Source organism: Primulina tabacum, chromosome 4 (genome assembly GCF_025594145.1).
Source record: "Primulina tabacum isolate GXHZ01 chromosome 4, ASM2559414v2, whole genome shotgun sequence".
In the NCBI taxonomy this organism is placed as follows: Eukaryota; Viridiplantae; Streptophyta; class Magnoliopsida; order Lamiales; family Gesneriaceae; genus Primulina; species Primulina tabacum.
Window position 1 is genome coordinate 704,971 of NC_134553.1, and position 19,047 is coordinate 724,017.

At 36.7% G+C, this 19,047-nt stretch overlaps 4 protein-coding genes across 14 annotated transcripts; 2 read left to right on the top strand and 2 right to left on the bottom strand.

Annotated features, from left to right (window-relative positions):
* Positions 1 to 1,906: 1,906 nt before the first annotated feature.
* Positions 1,907 to 3,346, bottom strand: LOC142542139 (protein SIEVE ELEMENT OCCLUSION B-like). The gene is made up of 4 exons (XM_075648608.1): positions 2,962 to 3,346; positions 2,674 to 2,817; positions 2,141 to 2,589; positions 1,907 to 2,031 (listed from the first exon to the last, which is right to left on the bottom strand). The coding sequence occupies exons 1-4, from the start codon at positions 3,331 to 3,333 to the stop codon at positions 1,917 to 1,919; spliced, it is 1,080 nt and encodes a 359-aa protein (XP_075504723.1). The 5' UTR covers positions 3,334 to 3,346; the 3' UTR covers positions 1,907 to 1,916.
* Positions 3,347 to 4,038: 692 nt separating this feature from the next.
* On the top strand, positions 4,039 to 9,278 carry LOC142542138 (mRNA export factor GLE1-like). Its single transcript, XM_075648606.1, is given in 16 exon segments — positions 4,039 to 4,221; positions 4,461 to 4,628; positions 4,693 to 4,854; positions 5,138 to 5,252; positions 5,454 to 5,602; positions 6,106 to 6,250; positions 6,252 to 6,278; positions 6,767 to 6,983; positions 7,071 to 7,183; positions 7,417 to 7,487; positions 7,629 to 7,710; positions 7,878 to 7,961; positions 8,187 to 8,270; positions 8,496 to 8,627; positions 8,727 to 8,849; positions 8,929 to 9,278. Coding segments are annotated over 16 exon segments (1,905 nt in total). The 5' UTR covers positions 4,039 to 4,219; the 3' UTR covers positions 9,160 to 9,278.
* Positions 9,279 to 10,379: 1,101 nt separating this feature from the next.
* Positions 10,380 to 13,915, bottom strand: LOC142542141 (uncharacterized). Of its 5 annotated transcripts, none has more exons than XM_075648613.1 (5): positions 12,049 to 13,915; positions 11,326 to 11,510; positions 11,036 to 11,215; positions 10,825 to 10,923; positions 10,380 to 10,691 (listed from the first exon to the last, which is right to left on the bottom strand). In XM_075648613.1, the coding sequence occupies exon 1, from the start codon at positions 13,623 to 13,625 to the stop codon at positions 12,078 to 12,080; it is 1,548 nt and encodes a 515-aa protein (XP_075504728.1). In that variant the 5' UTR covers positions 13,626 to 13,915; the 3' UTR covers positions 10,380 to 10,691; positions 10,825 to 10,923; positions 11,036 to 11,215; positions 11,326 to 11,510; positions 12,049 to 12,077. The 5 variants fall into 5 exon arrangements, with proteins under 5 accessions (XP_075504728.1, XP_075504729.1, XP_075504726.1 ...); XM_075648614.1 differs by having other exon boundaries at positions 11,021 to 11,215; XM_075648611.1 differs by having other exon boundaries at positions 10,825 to 11,215; positions 11,326 to 11,485.
* Positions 13,916 to 14,306: 391 nt separating this feature from the next.
* Positions 14,307 to 18,922, top strand: LOC142542142 (protein-tyrosine-phosphatase MKP1-like). Of its 7 annotated transcripts, none has more exons than XM_075648617.1 (3): positions 14,307 to 14,589; positions 15,036 to 17,633; positions 18,290 to 18,922. In XM_075648617.1, exon 2 carries the CDS (start codon positions 15,064 to 15,066, stop codon positions 17,341 to 17,343), a length of 2,280 nt encoding a protein of 759 aa, XP_075504732.1. In that variant the 5' UTR covers positions 14,307 to 14,589; positions 15,036 to 15,063; the 3' UTR covers positions 17,344 to 17,633; positions 18,290 to 18,922. The 7 variants fall into 7 exon arrangements, with proteins under 7 accessions (XP_075504732.1, XP_075504733.1, XP_075504736.1 ...); XM_075648618.1 differs by having other exon boundaries at positions 15,043 to 17,633; XM_075648621.1 differs by having other exon boundaries at positions 14,308 to 14,589; positions 15,072 to 17,633.
* Positions 18,923 to 19,047: the final 125 nt, after the last annotated feature.

Sequence of the window (19,047 nt, forward strand, 5' to 3'; positions counted from 1 at the left end):
GCCAAATTTTTCTTGCATAAGAAAATAGATTTCGAGAGCATCCTATTGGAATTTTGGAAGAGCCGAAAAAAATGAGTTCCCCGTACTCTCGAAAATTCATTCTGTGCAATTAAAATAAAGAATTCTAATTATTTCTTTTTAATCCATCATTTACTTAATTAGATAGATTAATTAAGTAAACTATATATTCCAAAATCCATGCCCTTGCAAGATATCTTGTGTCCACCGAACAATCTTGCATTATAAAATCATTATCATATTTTTTCTAATCTTTTCTTTACTTAATTAATCTAATTAATTAAGTCAACAAAAGATTCTAAAAATGCATGTCAACTATAGCCAATCTCGATTTCTTTTAATGCATATATTTATGAGAATATCACGCATTATTTTTCTTTGTATGTAAAGATTTTAAAATCATGGTATCATGAATATTTTCATATTACATAAATCAATACCATATTTTATAAAAACTTAATGAGATATATTTTAACTCAATTAAAATATAATTATTTATTAAAGTCCATTTGAACTTTAATAAATTTGCATAATGGGCTTATACTCTTACAAGTCCATGATTCATGCTCTCATTACATTAATCTCATCATAATCCCGATCGACGATCCAACATAATCGATGTGACAATTTCAACTTATTGTTATTATGATGCACACTTTAATTTCGAGATCACCAAAGTCTAAATAAGGCATGTGTACTTCTTTTGACTATCTTAACAGTCATGCTCTCAAAATTTCTATAAGCTTTTATAAACATTATTTATAAGTTTATCAATTGATCGCATCAAACTTATTTATGATAAATTCAACTCATTGAATTTATTATCTCAACGTTTTCTATAAATTCAACTCCTTGAATTTATTATCTCAACGGGAACAAGTAAACTAGTGCTTGTGTGACCCTCAATGGTTCAGAGATACAGCTAGCCGTGGGTTCACAACTCTTTGTGATTCAGGACAATTCCTTTATTCGGGCTTACCCTAATTTGCCCCATTCTATCTATCAACAATTGATTATAAGAATGTCAGAAACTATTTTCTGATTAAACCCATCGAACCATGGTAAGAGCGTCTAGTAGCATCGCCCCATGATTCCCTAGGTATCACTGATAGTGCCTGCAAGAACCAGTCGATTATGATTAACGTACAGTACGGTCCCTTCATCTCATATATCCCGATCGAATCTGCAACCATTGGTTCATCGAGGGTTGCATAATAATTCGACAACTATGTGACAACTATAATAGTGGCATCGCGTGTACTATTGGAGAACTCCTTCTCCAACATACATCTCATACTCTGGCCAGAGATTCCATGCACTATTATTTCATTGGATCACATAGGATATCCACACCCGTAGGTGAGCGGTGAATCCCCGACTACAATGCACTGGCTTTTATATGTGTCGCAACTGTACCCAACCTCGCCACTTTATGACTCTCCTGGAGCCGGTACACGAGTCAAAGCACAGCCCTAGCATATAGAGCCTCAGTGTTGTCCCGGGTCGTAAGGACTAATGGTGTACAATCATAACCACGGACTTATCATCTCGATGAATGATAACCACTTGGAAAGTCCGAGGGAGGGTTGTTCGGTATAATCATCAAATGACTACCCATATGCATGTTTGGACATCTCTATGTCCTTACCAAGAAACGCAGTACACAACATCACAGATGCTAGTCTCGAGCTCAAGCGGCCTTTATCCCTTTTTTAGGCGGCTGAATCGACTAGGAACGAATTTAGAATATGCAATGTTTACGAATGAGTTTCAACATCGAATTACGATTCATTTGTATTAAAGCATAATCAAGGACTTTATGAATGCTGTTTGCATGGGTATACAGATAAAGTATAATAAGACCATAAAAAGTTAAATTATATTAAAATAAAGATTGCTTATTTCACTTGAGTCAATAAATTCCCTAGCCAACCGTTGGCTTGCAGGGCATCTACTCTAACAATAGATCCAACACTTGATATCTCCCATGACTCAGCAGTTGACGAGATGTACCTTGATACACAACAAAAGACAGTTTTAAAGATTTCTCGCTGAGAAAATAAGTGGTTAGTTTCAGTTATAAGCGATAAGAAAGGGGAGATAATTACTAAGAGCATCATACTCGTGACCAGTGCCGATAAGGTTCAGGAGCACTGATGCAGAGGCCAGAAGGCTCCTTATGATCCAATAAACAGCTATTGGAATATGAGCAGTGGCAGTCTCCACTTCTGGTGATTCCCGGCTAATGTAGAGAGACGGAAGCTCCTTGAATTCTATAATACAGTGGATCATCTTCGTTGTTGCAGTTAAGAGGTCAACTACCGCCTCAAATTTCTTTCTTAAATCACTGGAATGTTCCATTTGGCTGGGTAAATCTTTGAGTGTGGCAACATTCTTGGCTAGTGGATTTTTTGTGTGAAGTTGCTCAACGAGCCAGAACTCGCCATAGTTGATGGAAAAAGCAGCAAAGGTGATGACCACCTTGGCATCCCATGGGTAGTTTGACAGTGATTTTAGGAGGTCCATGGTTAGGGAATGTGCTTCTGTTCCAGAAGTACATTTGCATATTATCTGTTACATCGTGATTTTGAGTCATGTAATTAATTCAACAAAATGTCTGTCTCTTGACTCTTGAGGGGAAATTATGAACTTTACCTCATTGGATATCTTGTTGATGGGAAATGCCATTAGTTCAACTATTTCCGTATCATGGTAAGAACTTTGAGTGACAGTATCATGGTAGGAACTGGAGATGACCTTGTTGTCAAGCGTGTCCAAATGGGCTTGAATTGGAGCAACCTGTATTTGAGCAGAACGCAAGAGAATTGTTATCAACTGAAAAGGAAAGAATTCTCCAAGTGAAAAAGGTAAAGAATCATTATCATTTAAAAAAGCTTTCTTGAACTAGAAAGTGTAAGGAAAATGAAACTTCTTGTATCCTACAGCAGCAGAATCAGCAGTCAAAGGTTTGGCCAGATGGATGATATCCTCCACTATGAAAAAAACTGGTTTGACATCAAAATCTTCAATTTCTGGAGAATGGGTTTCGAGAATTTGCTTGGTAAGTGCAGTATCATCAGCAGAAAAGAAGACACGTCGCCCCCCACCTTTCACGAGCTGTCCTCTACCAGGCGCTGGCACACCCAATGGAAGGGGCTTGACAATGTTGTGTTCCATTTCATAGCTCGGCCTTAACCGTTGATCAGTTTCGTAATCCTGCACGCCTCCATTGAAGATCTGAGCTTTAGTAGGTGGTACCTCTTCGGGGGCAAATGTAACATTCTTTGTCGAAGGAAACACATCCCGGCTAGCCATATCTATCGGAAAGGTATTTTCAATTAGCTATTTCTTATCCGAATCTGGTGTTCTTCTCCAGGCTTTATATAGAATGTCAGAACTTGTTGAAGAAAAAGAAAGGGAGACAAGCGCCATGAGAAAAGAATAAAGCTGTGTTGAATCATATGACTTACTTTGGTTTTGGTTTAAAAATCTGCAAGAAGTTTGGAATTCAGTCCCTTGCAACATATTCTTTCTACTAAATCCTTTGCTTCAGACAGCAAAAGGAACATTGTGTTTAATGTCTACACACGATCGTTTCCACATGATTCACGTTTTCTATGCGTGAAGCTTCTTTTGTATATGAATCTGGAAGAATGTAAGCCTTCAGCAAACTTGGCATCTGTTTGTTCTGGCAATGTATCAGGCCTCTTTACTTGAAACTTGAGTCTTTTTAAGGTTGTCATAAAGAATTGGAGCAGATTCAATCTTACTATTTAAATGTTTTAAAACTATAAACCTAACCAAAAATCATATACAAAAGTGGGCCAAGTGAGACCATTATATATTCCACATATGGAAAAAGTGAAACTGAGAGAAATATGCAAGGAGTTTAAAAATATATTTATTTTTTGACAATCGATAAACTCCCACTATGTTTTTGTTTTAATCAATGTATTTTTAGATTTTTTTCCTTCTAATTAGATAATTAATTATTTTAAGAAAATCTTGTTTTCCCCCATTGAAAAGCATCTCTGCCCCCTTTCATCCTTAATTAATTTCTGCACTCTGCGTTAGCCCAAATTACATCTTCTTCGCTGCGCTCAAAGTTAGCCTCAGTGTTTCGTATTTTTTCCCATATTTTAATCGATAATCACGTCATTATTTGAACCTTCCCATCGACGTTTCTTTTATTGCGAAAAAAATGTAAGTTCTCTTTCCTTTTACTTATATCCAGTAGATTTTGTTGCTTTTTTTGTAATCTAGTGACTCTTTTTTTAAAATATATATATATATATATATATATATATATGTATGTATATACTCTAAATCTGCATATGTGGGTTTCTTTATTGGAAAGAAGAAGAGAAGAGATAGATGCTAGCAATATAGGGCTTTTTTTTTGTTCTGATCAAAGTCTGATGAATGGAGTTGTCAACATTCAGGGGAGTCATTAAGTTGGAACTTCATTGTCCCCAAAATGTAAATGGAATGGCTGCCGATCCACAGCCTGATTGGAGTTTTGATGACTTACGATCAGAGCTTGATACAATGGAAAAGAAGCTCATCCCGAGTTTAGATATTTATGTACATTTTGACAAGAAACGACCTAGGTAATTTTTAATTTTGCTCCATTATTTGATGTGTACTGGTCTTAACTTTACTTTGTTCATTCAGAAACTTGAGAGCTTCAAAGGAGAATCGTTGCAACACAGGAGGATTTGCGATGCATGTGTCAGATCATGAATTGGGTTGTTCTGATAGTGACGTTGAAGAGGAGGTTGTTAACTCATCCATGGTTTCAGGCAGAAAATTTTCTTTTGAAGAACTCTATATGAGGTTTGTGCTTGACTACATGAAGGGAAGTGAAATAAAATAGTAGACTAAATGTCCGAAAGAGATATTAAACAATAAACATTAGCATTTTGGTTACTCCAGTGTATGAAATACAAATTTTTCTGGTAAAACCCCCATGGACAATTTTTTTTAAATAATGATTTTGTATAGGCTTCTTGTATTAAATATTCATTATTTTCCCAGCCTGATTAACAAGTTGACTTTTTCCTTGGTTATTAGTGTGCACCAGGTTGTTGATCACTTCTTCTTTTTTTTTTAATTCCAGTGATGGTTCTGATTATGAATTACCTGTTTATGCTCAATGCCAATTGATGGATAAAGTGGGGTTAGCAGAAGGTGCACTCCATGAGCTAAGTTATGAATTTCAGCTTTATGTTTCGGTGAGTAGACGTACTTGATTTGTGTGAGATGATTTGGGAAAAGGATAACAATGAGGTTAATGATTCCAAACTGTCTTTTCCCATCTTTCTAATTAGTTTGATGGATTAGTGTGTACTTGCTCTAGTTTTTTCGTTCATTCTATTACATCATAGGACTAATTGTTGTTGTTGTTGACCTTTCTTACCATTTTCTTGACTCAGGAGGAAGTGAGAAATAAAATATCAACCTTAGAGACAAATTTGGTAAAGGAAAATGAGAAGTTTGCTTCTCAAATTGCTGAAATTGATAAGCATAGAAGGACACAACAAGAGAGGGAGCGAAAATTTGATTTGCAATATCACCGTACAATGTATGACCTTTTACACTGTGACCTTTTACACTGTGTACCTCGGATCTTAATTTTCGTTATGCTTCCTATTTTTAAATATGGAAGTGGGCTTGAGACTTTCTAGCACGGCATATTCTATGTATGCTATGAAGATGTTCCTTCTTTTAGTAACTTCATTTGCTGTGTAGTTTTTCTCCCTTAGTAAATGGCAACCTTTTGTAACTGACTACCTGACAAAACTCATTGAATTTGTTACTGTTTTGAGATTATAAAGGTTCCAGGACACTTAAGACAACTGGAGGGTCCTTGAGGTGTATGGATATGGTTGGCGTATGAATTCAATTTATTCGAAAATAGTTTAACCTATCTGATATCCATCTCAATTATGATGACCTTGATATGAATTTTCACGGTTATTGTGAAGTGTTTAGCTAGGATTTTAAGGTTGTATTCCTATCATGTCTACTCCGATAATTTGAATAGGACGAGAATACTGCTCTTACTAATTTATTGAATTATGGCAGTGCAGAAGCACTTGATAATCACCTTACAGCTGTACAAAGAGATCATGAGCACATATCACAACTAGAAGAGAAAAGAATAAGAGATGATGCAGCTCGTGAAGAGGCTAAAAGGAAAGAGAAGACTCTCATAGAAGAAAAATTACAGTAAAGAAAAGATCAAAGCCGAAGAAGAGGTTCTTTCCGCGCCTATATCATTTAAATATTTCTGAATATTTTTCCTTCTCAGCTTCTGCAGCAGCTAATTCATTACCCTTGGGAAATTTGTTTTTCTCCCATGGGAATGAGTCAGATGTGACAGTTATTCACATATGTGTAGTTTTTCTGTCGACGGCTTCTTGTGTATAAACGATAAAAATGAGAACGAACTTTTAGTCGATGAAAAATATTCAGATATCACAGCCTGGTATTGTCTTCCATGTCTTATTATCATGTTGTGTATAAATCTAATCTGAAAGTTTCCAACTATTGAAAAATTGCTCAGAAAAGAATTGCTACTAAATTGCACACCAAATGATGGATGATGCATTTCATGCATTAGATTTACCAAGAAAATTAGTTGTAGCAAGGCTTATGTGAGTATGCATCCATCATCCACTATTTGTTTTGTAACTTAAGTAACTGTTTTTTTTCCTGGTACATTTGAATGATTGAATCAATGTAGGCTAGGCTACATGCTGAGAGAGCTGAAATAGCTAAAGCGGCTGCAGAAGCTGAGAAGCAATCTGTAGAAGGAAAAAGACATGCTGAGAAGCAAGTTGCTGAATTAGCTGCTACCAAAAATGCTGTTGAAACTTTAAGAAATGGTGTTCCCAGGATAGAAACTCTTGGGCAGGTCGTGCCTACAGGATTTGACAATAAGAAACAGGTTTCATTATCAGGTATGTGCGACCGTGTTATGTTGATAAACAAGAATTTTGACTTTTTCGCCAATCTAATCTGAAGTTTCAACTGAGTCTATCTGGCAGGAAGAAGTATGACAAGAGCTTCAAAAAATGCTTTAGAATTGGAGAAAAAAAAACTACATATTTATGAAAAGTTAACTATAGAAAACGAGGCTATTAAAGCAAGTTCTGATCAGGTAAATCACTAAGGATTATTCGAATTTCGAATTACTAGATTTTCCTGTACTATGCATTTAAATATCTTTACAGGTTTATAGAATCATTTGTCCAAAATAAGCAAGACACGTAAGGTGGTCGCAACTTTGAAAAGATCAAATAGGTTCTTGTGATTCATTATCTCTCTACGATGTCCATGAGCACAATGTCGATGATATGCCATTTATGAACCACGATTGTCTGTCCAATCCAGGGTAATCGAAGAACTGGACAGAATTTCAATAGGCTGATTAAAACCATCTCTGCTACTGTAGAAAATGTCAGGTCAGTTGGATCTTGTCATTCTTTCATTTTAACAAACCAGTAAGTCTTTTACTTTGCTGTTCATTAACTTTTATTCTCCTCTGATAAAAAATCTTATGTTATGTGCAAATTGCATTTTTTTGTTTTTGTTTTTTTCAACAGAACAAAAGCAGATGAATTGTTCAATTTAATCGGTAGTCCAGAATATCCCCAATCCATCAGTATCCTGTCCTTTGCAGAAAAGGTATTGTTGTTGAGTATCACTTGAAGGAGTTACGGGTTTTCATTTCTTTGTTTGATTGCAGAACCAATTTGATAATTAATATATTATAGGTGGAGGAAACTTTCATCATCGTGTTCAGAGAATGTCTAATAAATATGTGCTTACTTAGGGAGTCATGATTTTTACAGGTGGTCTTCAACTGTGAAAATTCTCAGAAGAGCGACGGATTCATTTTTGCCTGTAGTCGTGTCATTGTTCTTGTCACCTCCAAGGTAAACTCTGCTGTGAAGAATTCCATACTACTTGTTATATAATGATTCTAAGTAGTTATTATGAAATCATTTGTTTGCTAAGAAGTCCTTTTATGTTCTCTTCTTTTGTGTAGATAAGTCTTCTCCGTATCTGGATTTGTATGCTTGTGTCCATTGAAGCAGCAATTTAGCATGTTGATCCTGGATAATGTGTAATTTGATAACATTTTATTTCATTGAATACAGATTCCATTGGCTTTGGACATTCTCTTGGCAGAGTTGAATAGAGTTTGCATGTACACTGTGCCCAAATATGTAGAATACTCTCCAGTAATAAATCTAACTCAATATACTTGTCTTTTGTTTGTTTTCGATTTTTCCTTGTTATGGTTTGCTGATGCAAAAGTATGGGCAGTTTCATGTACTTTTTATGTTCTCTGCAAGAGTCACATGACTTGATTGGACTCTTGAGTTCAGAAACATTCTTGTTCTCTTTTGGCTTTTTGACAGAGCTGCTGCTGTAAATTGTTACCATATTAATGTTATCTTGTACAGGTATTGTTTCAAACCAGAGAAGCTTATTTCAAAGCTATTGGCTACAAGGAAATATATGGTAAGATCGAGAACACTGATAGTTATGTAGAGAGATTGAGTTCGATCATGAGACTCTATGGAGCTTTAGTGCAGGTTTGGTGCTCTGTTACTACTTGAGCTTTTAACCATAATTTCCCAGTGCATTTTAATGGTACGAGACAAGATTGGGTTCTGATATTCTTGTTTTGGCAGACTGAAATTGGTGGCTTTCAGAATCTCCATGGACTTAAAGAAGGTTGGGCATGGCTTGCACGGTTTCTAAATTCTCTACCGGCTAATCTTTATACAGCAGTTGCACTACAACATTTTCTTGAAGTAAGCTGGCATTTGCCTTTTCACATATATTTTTTAATATTTTATGCATAACGATATGAAGTCATTTACGAACGTCCAGATGTCAGGATACGCTCTTTACCGAAGATACAGAAATCAATTTGAGAAGTTGCTGAGGATCATTGCCTGCGACTTCCTCAAAGCACTAAAAGAGGGTAATTCAGATTCAGTAAATGCAAAGCTGATCAAGGTGAAAACATCCATCATTAATTACGTAGAGTCAAGCCGGTTCAAGAAGGAACCAGAAGGATTGCAGCTGAGAGGCCACTTGGATTCGAATGATTTTTTTTGATGTTCAGCCATTATTTTTCGAAATCTATTGATGTGCAGTTCATCTGATCGATCATGTGTACCAATTAGTGTTATTGGCAACTAGAACACAAAGGTTGAATGTTGGGAAATGTTACTCATCAATCATGGTTCCCAATTAGTATTGCTGGACTACTAGAACCCAAAGGCTTTCAGAAATGTTGCCTAATTTGGCTTCATCCTCTTGAATAATGGAGATCCTCCCAAAGTTTTTAGAAATTCAAGAAACAAGTACACTTAAAGAGTGTTGAAAACTTAAACAAACACTCAACTCGGATAGCTGTCCATATGTCCGACAAGTGAACCATTGCCCTTGGCAGCTTCCTAGGATTATGGTGATAACGTAAATTTTACTTGTATTTTTTTGATCATTTATAATAGAAAAAAGAACGAAAAGTGGTATACTAATTGACCATAGATCAATTCTCCTTTTGATTTGGGAGTATCAATCAAACCTCTAATTCTGAACATGTTTCTTACCAAGTGACAACAATGTATCTTGACCGTAATTTTTGTGGTCAAATAGTGTAACAGGGTTTAAGCAATCACCTCCCAAATTGGTGCCACAACTATCTACATACCATTTAAATTTGTTTTTGCAAGAAATTAACTAAATTATAGTAATTGTCCATCCTGAGCTAATAAGGCAGCCGTGGAAATATTTTTGCTACCTACCCTATTTCTAAGTTTTTGCAAGTTGCCACATCGGATAAAGAAATATGGGCAAAACCCAATTCCACCACCTGATTTTTCTTTGATTTTCCTTGTGGAATCTTTTAAAATCAAGTTCGAATTTTCATTTATGGTGAAATAAAAAACATGTTCCTCTTGTTTGATATTTGTCTATGCTCTAAAGATTAATTTTTTAACATTTAAATTAACTAAAAAGTTTTAATACGAAATCGTTTGATCTGTTTATGTAAATTGATGTTGTTTACCGATTCATAAATGGGAGTAGATACGCAAAGGGAAAAAATATAGGAAGAAGGTTTCAATAAGAATGGAAAAGGTAATTTCTTAAATACAATACTCTAATAATTACAATATGTATGTGCGTGTGATTATTCTCACATATGTATGTTTCCCAAATAACAGTGGTTGGTCACAAAAATGACATTTAATGGATGACCCAAATAAGACATTCGTCTCACAAAATACGACTCGTGAGACCGTCTCACACAAGTTTTTGCCTTAAATAAATATTAGATTTAAAACTTATAGATAGATGTACCACAGTACAAATTACGGAACCGACGTATAAAAAATAATTTACAGAACTAAATTACGTGCAAGAAAAATAAAAAATTTGTTTTGCAAAACAATGATAGGATCAAGATGAACTAAAGCAACCTCTACGCTTGATTGCGATACGTGGATGATGATCCATGGAGGTTCCTTTCAAGAATAGGGAAACTTTCACGCTCAAATTTCAACGTCTTCATACGGAGGCAAGCAAACGGCCAGATATCTGTAATACAGCAATTCTACTCGAGGAAAATATAAGCACCAGAGCATCTACACGCACGAAAGAGATCACATCAAATACCACTGTCTTTTAGAATTTCAAAAGCCAGAAAAATCGATTCAATTTATAAATAACTACTGAACCGCAAATGAAATTGATTATGAAATGAAAAGTTTGAAGCACCTGAATCTGAATATAGAGAAGCAGTATGCACCATAAGAAAAGTGTAGGAAAGTGCATCAACATCAAGAATTAGTTTGAATAATCCAAGTGAATGTTCACCTGAAAATATAAGTAGCAAAAAGTAAATAATATCCCTTCCTGTTTTCTGTGTGCGTGCGCAGGGAAGTGAGTGGATCTCAAATTTTTTAAAAGCAACCATATTGTTTGATACTTGGAGAAGAGAACCGAGAAGAGCCTGAGACACTTTGCCTCCAGGGAAGGAGGCCAAAAGCCAAAAGTCCTCCACATGCTTGATGGCAATACAACCTAGAGCCTTGTGTGAACAAATGGCAGCCACCTCTTTGCACCCAAAAATTTCCCATTGCACCAGGGTAAGACTTAAGCTTCATTCCTGCATCCATCATTAGTAAAAGAAGTATTAATCTAGAACTCGTAAAATTTTTCACCAAATACTCTGTGATTGAGAGCAAAATTTGGAAAACTTCATAAAAATATCTATACAAGCAAATTGAGATTTTCTTCTGGCCCTTTAGCCTGATATGGATCTGACCAAAGAGTTGGAACCAAGCTGTCCCGTCACTCCACTCAAGAAAGCAATTTTTCTCTCACAAACTCGACAGTTTAGCTTATCTACAGCATCTTTCATCTCAGTTCGGTGAATCTGCATGAGAGAATCCGACTGTAAACTCAAACTGTTGTACCTGCGTCACAGTCATCAATGTCTTTCAACCAAATAAAAGAAAAAATAAAAGAAATAAAAATTCCAAGATTTCAAGAGACAAGAAAAAAGAAAAAAGAAACAAGCTCACGAACCAGCTAGCTCAATTTTCAACAGTCAGCCAGAAAGAAGAACCATCATAATTCTATGGACCACATAAGGTAAAACCAAATGAGAACACACGCACACATATATATATAGGGCGGAGCAGTGATTCAAGCATATTGCCTAAAAACTTGTTTCATCAAAGGCTGCCTACCAAACATCACAATGGCCAATCACATTTGGCTAACTTAATATTCAAAATCTAGAATGAAATAGATTTTTTTTCCTCAACTTACAGAAAATGCAGTCATTCAAATAGACACCCTTCTAAAAAATTTATAACTTCGAACTTGAAATGACAAATAAACACATCGTGCAAAAAACAACTTAAAGACACAGCACAGTCAAAAAAGAAGTGTAACGAAATATTACATATCTCCAACAAAAAGAAAAAGGGATACCACATGATAGATACCACCGATTAGTTTCCTCAGGACACTTCTTTTGATCTGATTGCCTTGATAAGAGCCTCCGACAAATCTCTGTCAAGCGTAAATCCTTTCTCCATCATTTGATCCCAGACTCCACATGCCAAGGAAAGCTTATTTTCCTTTAAGAGACCCCCAATAATCAATTTGAAAGTTACGTCATCTGGATAAACACCTATAGTTTGCATCTCTTCATATAGATTCAAGGCTTCACTAACTTTAAAAGACTTACAATATCCATTGATGAGAGCATTATAGGACACAACATCAGGGTAAACTCCCTGTTCTAGCATATCATGGAAAGTACTGTGAGCCATTCCTATTCTACCTTTCTTACATAGATGGTCAATAATGATGGTATATAATGCACGACTTGGAATTAGACCCATCTTTGTCATCTGCTCAACAAGGTCCCAGGCTGCACTTGAGTTGCCTTCTTTCAGAAAGGCATCTATGAGAATACTAAATGTATTCACATCTGGAAAGATTCCCTTCCTCCCCATCTCCCACAAGAGTTTATAAGCTCTGCTGGTACGACCAACTTTGCAAAGTGCATGTATCACTGTGTTGTAAGATACAACATCTACAACTCCTTTGCCCTCCATCTTATTTACTATCAACATGTATGCCTTATCTATCATACTGGCTTTGCAGAGACCTTTTAGGAGCGCATTGTAGCTGTAACTGTCAGGTTTCATCCCGCCCTTCTCCATCTTCTCCATTAATTTTTCTGCCGCATCTAACATTAAGTGACCACAACAATAATTTAACAATACATTATGAGTGATTAAATCAGGCTCACATCCATTCCTCTTCATATAAGTCTTAATAGCATGCGCCTTGTCAATCCTACCAACCTGACAAAACCCGTGGATAAGCACATTATAGATTACCGTCTCAAACCTAAGTTTTCCCCTCATATTCCCCACTGTGAGTTCATAAGCCAAATCAACCTGTCCACTCTCACTTAATCCCAGCACAAGTGCCCTGCATGCCTTGTTATCCGGTTCCAGCCCTTTCTTGATCATAATTTTCCACATTTCTCCGGCCTCCTCGTATCGTTTGACTCTACACAATCCACTAATTATAATAGTATAGCTTACTTTATCCGGTTCTCGCCCCTTCTCTCCCATTATTCTCAACACCTTCAAAGCATCATCCACTATATTCTCACTACACAAAAGATTCAAATAAATGTTATAAGCCCAAATATCAGCAACGATACCAATGGAATCCATATCATGAAAAAGCCTGTAAATAAGCTCAAAGTTCTTAACTTCACACAACCCGGAAATAAATCTTGAGTAAGTAAAGGAATTCAAAGAGAACCCTTTCGGATTCATGGAGTTATAATAATATTCAGCCAATTCGAAACGCTGGTTTTTCACCAAAACTCCGAGAAATCGATTGTAATCCATCGAAAAAATTCTGCAATCCGAGGAGGACATTTCGTCGAACACCTGAACTGCCTGATCAATTAGTCCAGATTTGACGAAGATAGAAATGCAAGAACGGTATATATGGCGTTGTGCGCCAAGAGTTCTATACATTTATCAACGTGGGTTTCTCAGAAACTTAGGCATTTGAGCTCCGCTGAAGAAACGGGAGTTAAAAATATCCTTGCTACTTGGTGCTCAATTTCAAAACAATAAAAGAACACTTATGCGCAGGTGCTACGTCCGCCGGGATTCGGCATTTGAGTTTTTGCTCCACCTCTTTGCGGCGGAGAACGAAAGAGAAGGCAGGCGGGGACTCGGGGGCCCAAAATCCAAGTCCGAGCTCTGGATTTGGAAAATAGAGAGAATGGGCCGGGCCTTGTAAATGACCTTTTTGAGTCGAATCTATTCAATTGGGCCTACCATTTTGCAATTTGTGCGATTTGAACCCAAGATGAGTTTTGGCTTAATGTAAAATTCCGAACATCTGAAATTATATATAATAATAGTAATAATATATTAAAAGTTTGAAATCCGAAGATTTGTACATTTATTAAATAAAAAAGCATGGCTTAATTTCATGTTGGAGTTGCGAACTGATTAATTCATTGATTTATCTAAATAAGTCCCTATTCGAATTTTGATTTATCTTCTTAATTATTATAATCTCTAAATGATATAATTATTTTGAAGATATCTATTTAATTTAATTATATTGTGATCTTTCATTCGTAATATATTTCATTAGACTAATATTAAATAGTAGGAGTAGAGCAAAATCCGGCATGGCAAGTTTGACTACTTCCTTCGTTAATGGATATATGTAATAAATATCGCCAAGTGGTCGTCTCACTTTCTGTTTGGCGGCTCTTCTCCATTCGCTTCTTCTTCGACCTTTAGACAAGAAAACACAGTTTCTTTTGTTGAACGGATCTTCTTCTTCTTCTTCTTCTTCTTCTTCTTCTTTTAAAATATTATTATTAATTTTGATTTTTGTTCGTGACCATCATACCACCATGGGATGCTGATCAAACCTCTGCTGTTTGTGCCCAACAATCTGTAAGGACGTTCAGTTCATGTAAGTGTTTGTGATCTCCTTTTCCTTGAATTATTAATTTAGTTATTTTATATTTGGGTTTTTATGGATCTTATGTTGAATTGAATTTGAATTTTACTTTGTTTATAATTTTTGTGTTTTTCTCTTGATAGCGATGTTTAATGGGTTTTATTGGGTCGTGTGAAAATGAAGAAACTTTGGGTTTAATATGACTGATTCTTGTTCAATATTTTTTAAACGACCCTACTACTATGATTGGTCTTTCTCGGGTTTTTCTTTCAATAATTGTCTTGAGAGAATTTCGAGCTATGGGTCTCATGAATCAAAATTGATGTTTTCTCGGGCTTCTAGGGAAATTTCACTTGTTATTTGTCAAATATTTCGATTGATTTCTATTTTCGGTTTTCTTTTTCAATCTTGACACTAGATTTTATTTTTACAAAAATTCCTAAATTTGCTTAAATTAGATTACAGAGTGTCACCTTGTGTTTTGAAATGATAAGGGAAGAAGAGAAGGAGCAATCATCTGGTGGAAGTTGGAAGACATACTCAAGGTCGGTTTCATGGACTGAACATCCGCCAAGAAAGTCTAATTCTAAACCACAATGGAACAGCAAAGCACGAGCTTGTTTGCCGCCACTTCAACCTCTCTCTATCATCAGACCGAGTTTTGAGGAGTGGCCAAAAGCTGGGTCGGATGATCTTGGTATATGGCCAAATCCTCCAACTCCCGGTGCAAGGCCTGGGTCCGCAACTCCCTGTGAAAATTCAGCCTTAGATAAACCTCCTCGAGAATTTGACTTTAGAAAAGACAAGCTTGCCTTTTTTGAGAAGGAATGCTCAAGGATTTTAGATCATATATATTTGGGTAGTGATGCCGCTGCAAAGAATCGCGAAATCCTCCACCAGAATGGAATCACTCATGTGCTGAACTGCGTGGGGTTTGTTTGCCCAGAATATTTTAAGAAGGAACTTGTGTACAAAACACTTTGGCTGCATGACTGCCCGTCTGAGGATATAACAAGTATTCTCTATGATGTGTTTGATTATTTTGAAGATGTTCGGGAACAAGGCAAGCGCGTTCTCGTACACTGCTGTCAAGGTGTGTCTCGATCAAACTCGTTGGTCATTGCATATCTTATGTGGAAAGAGGGGATGAGCTTTGATGATGCATTTCAGCATGTCAAGGCAGCCAGAGGAGTGACTGATCCAAATGTGGGATTTGCTTGCCAACTGTTGCAGTGCCAAAAACGAGTGCATGCTCTCCCTGCAAGCCCTACTTCTGTTCTTAGGATGTACCGTATGGCACCTCACTCGCCGTATGATCCCCTGCATCTTGTACCAAAACTGTTGTGTGAACCCATTGAGCAAAAACTCGACTCTCGAGGAGCTTTCATTATTCACATTCCTTGTGCTTTATATGTATGGACCGGGCAGCATTGCTCCCCTGTGATGTCAGATAATGCCATGGCAGCTGCCTCTCAAGTAATTCGTTATGAGAAGGCTCAGGGTCCAGTTATTACTCTTAAAGAAGGTGAAGAGACATTTGAATTTTGGGATGCTCTCCGCTACTGCAGTGTAAAATCCGAGCAAGAAAGTATGCCTGTGGAGTTTGATGTGGTGCCCGCGACAGCTCATCCATCTGTTGGTGAAAGGAAACTCCTAGAGTACGATTTAGATTTCGAAATATTTCACAGAGCACTTTCTGGTGGGGTCTTACCACCATGTCCGTTATTGGAAGCAGGATCTGAGACGCATCTTCCTGCTAGAGAGAATGGTTGGAACAGATTGAGGAGAAAGTTTGCCAGTGGTGTTGTGAAAGAATTTATTACCTCGTCTAAAATCGACTCTAGTGGCTTTCCAGAGCATGATTTAGATTTTGAATTATCTCACGGAGCAATTCCTGGTGAGGTTGCACCGTCATATCCATTAATGGAATCAGGATCTGAAACATGTCTTCCAGCAAGAGAGAATGGTTGGAACAGATTGAGGAGAAAATTTGCCAGTGGTATTTTGAGAGAACATATCACCTCTTCTAAATTCAACCCTAGTGCCTCCGAAGTAAGTAATGGACCCTATTCAATTGATATATGTGAAGAAGTTGAAGATTTTGTATCGGCTTCTGATGTTTCAGTGTCTTCCAATAGTCGGTGTGATTCACCTTATTCATTTGTTTCGTTTGTAACCAGCAGCCCTGGTTGGTCCAAAAGTAACTTAAAAGAAGTGGAATTTGCAGCTCCTCTTTCTGAGATTGCATTGTCTCGATCACCATCATTCAATTTGGTGGATTCTTTTTCGTCTTTTCTGGTTAGTAAATCAAAGTCCTGTTCACCATCACCGGCACTTTCACCAGCTACCTCTGATTATTCAAGTTCATTTAACTTCTCCCCATCATCATCCAACTGGTCTGACTTAACGTTTGTATCGGCTCAGCCATCTCCTAATGGACTCGAATCCAGATATGCTGATCCTGGTAAGCGTGGTCCTGTAGAGGAAACTGTTTCTGTAGGTCAAGAAGTACCCGATCAATGTTCATCCTGTGGAGAGACTTTGCCCTCCCTTTCAGAGCATATGGGCAGCCATTTTCCTTCTAGGATGATCCTGCACTCCACTGCAGAAGTGTCTCGTAGTACAGAAAACTTGACAAGCTACATGAGAAACAATGTATTGAAAGATATTGGATGCAACAGCTTTAATAGTGATGTTCCTTCCGAGAGGGAGGGGAAAAAGCCAATTTCAGATGCAAATGGTTATGTTCCTAATGATGAGTTTTAATCGGTTTGCAAGATGAAAAATACTATTTACTAAAAATGATTTAACTGCTCAGAAGCAAGTGACCTAGTCTTTACCTGTAAGCTTTGTACAAAAATGAACTTGCATTTTGGCAACTTTGATGCCTCAGGGAGCTTTGGGTACAAAGTCGCTGTTGTTTTATACGTGCGTTTAGCATGTTAAAAGTCATGATCAGTGAGTAATAAAGGAGTGAATGTGAAGATGGTCATACCATTTGGAAGCAGTTGTCCAGAATCTTAAGAGGAAAGTTTCATCACAGATTCTCAGATAAGGTACTTGATCCTTTTAATCGCAGCAATATTATACCATTTCGTGCATGGTTTCACTGCTAAACATTCTGTTATCTCATGTTAGCGTTTTGAATGTGTTTTCTTGAACAATAGAGACAACTTTAATGTCCTCTCTAGGTTTTACTTTTATGGTTAAAAAAGGAAGCTAAATTTGGAACATAGAGTATTTTTAACGTTGTTCTCCTCGTGGCATTTCGAGAAAGTTGAGAGATCAGAGTTAGAACTCACGAGCTTTTCAACGTTTGTAGTTCATTTATTACACATTTTTTTTCTTATTTATTCTGAAAGATTAAAGACGTCTAAATTTGTGCATGATGCTGACAGCCATACGTAAGAGCCTTGTGTTTTAAAACAAGAATCTGAATGCTCATTCCGTGGGTTCACTCTTTAGAGATTTATGTAAAAATATCATCCGAATTTTATCTCGTGCATCGCAAATAGTAGTGACTAGTGACCAATGTGTACATATAGGCTATTTATGCATCTATCTATGCTCAAGAATAACTTGATTATTACCTTGAAGACATGGTACCTGGTCTCGTGAAATTTACTGACCGGTTGACAAGACGAGTTTGTGAATGATTTGTTTTAGCTATATAATTGAGGACCTTTGTGATGAGACACGATCTGCACCACAGGACCTTTTGAATGAGAAACAATTGGTAGGTGGGAATCAACTCTTGCTCAACTGCGTCTTGTTAGACAACGAATAATATAATGGTTTCTGGTTGGATATGAGAATGAGAGACGAAGCAAGGATCTTTGATTTTTTATTCTGGGTTGCAGCAGCTCTTATCAGATGCGTTGGCATCCGGAAGCGGGACGAGTTCCTCGTTCTGATTGTGAGACGTAAGGGGAAAATCCCGTGCAAGACTCTGTGCAAACAGGAAATAACTCTCCGTAATCTGAAAGTAGCTATTACAAGCAAAAAAAAAAATTGTGCTAGTGTAGCGCAGTGCTAACGATTATTAATTAGATGTGTGTGTGTGTGTTTTTTTTTTTAAATATATTACCTTGGGAACTTAATAAATTTTTTTATTAACCCCTTCAGGTCCATTGTTCAGTTGCGTTATGGTCATGTCTAGTGGCTAACGAATCAAGTTGATATGTTGAATTTAAATTTTTGGTTCAAGTTCGATTCGAATTAGGGCTCGAGTTCGGGAGTGTTCTACAAACTTTGTCCACTTTCTGTACTGAACTATGGCAATTTAAGCTCGACTGTATTTCCAGTTACTCGCATGTTTCTCAAATTATACATATTTTGAATTGAATCTGATGCCAAATTATTTTGTTTAATAATATGGGATAGGTTATCTAATGCTTATATATATATTATAAAAATCATCTACTTAGAATCATAATGCGAATATTAGGTTAACAAAATAAATCAAGTTTA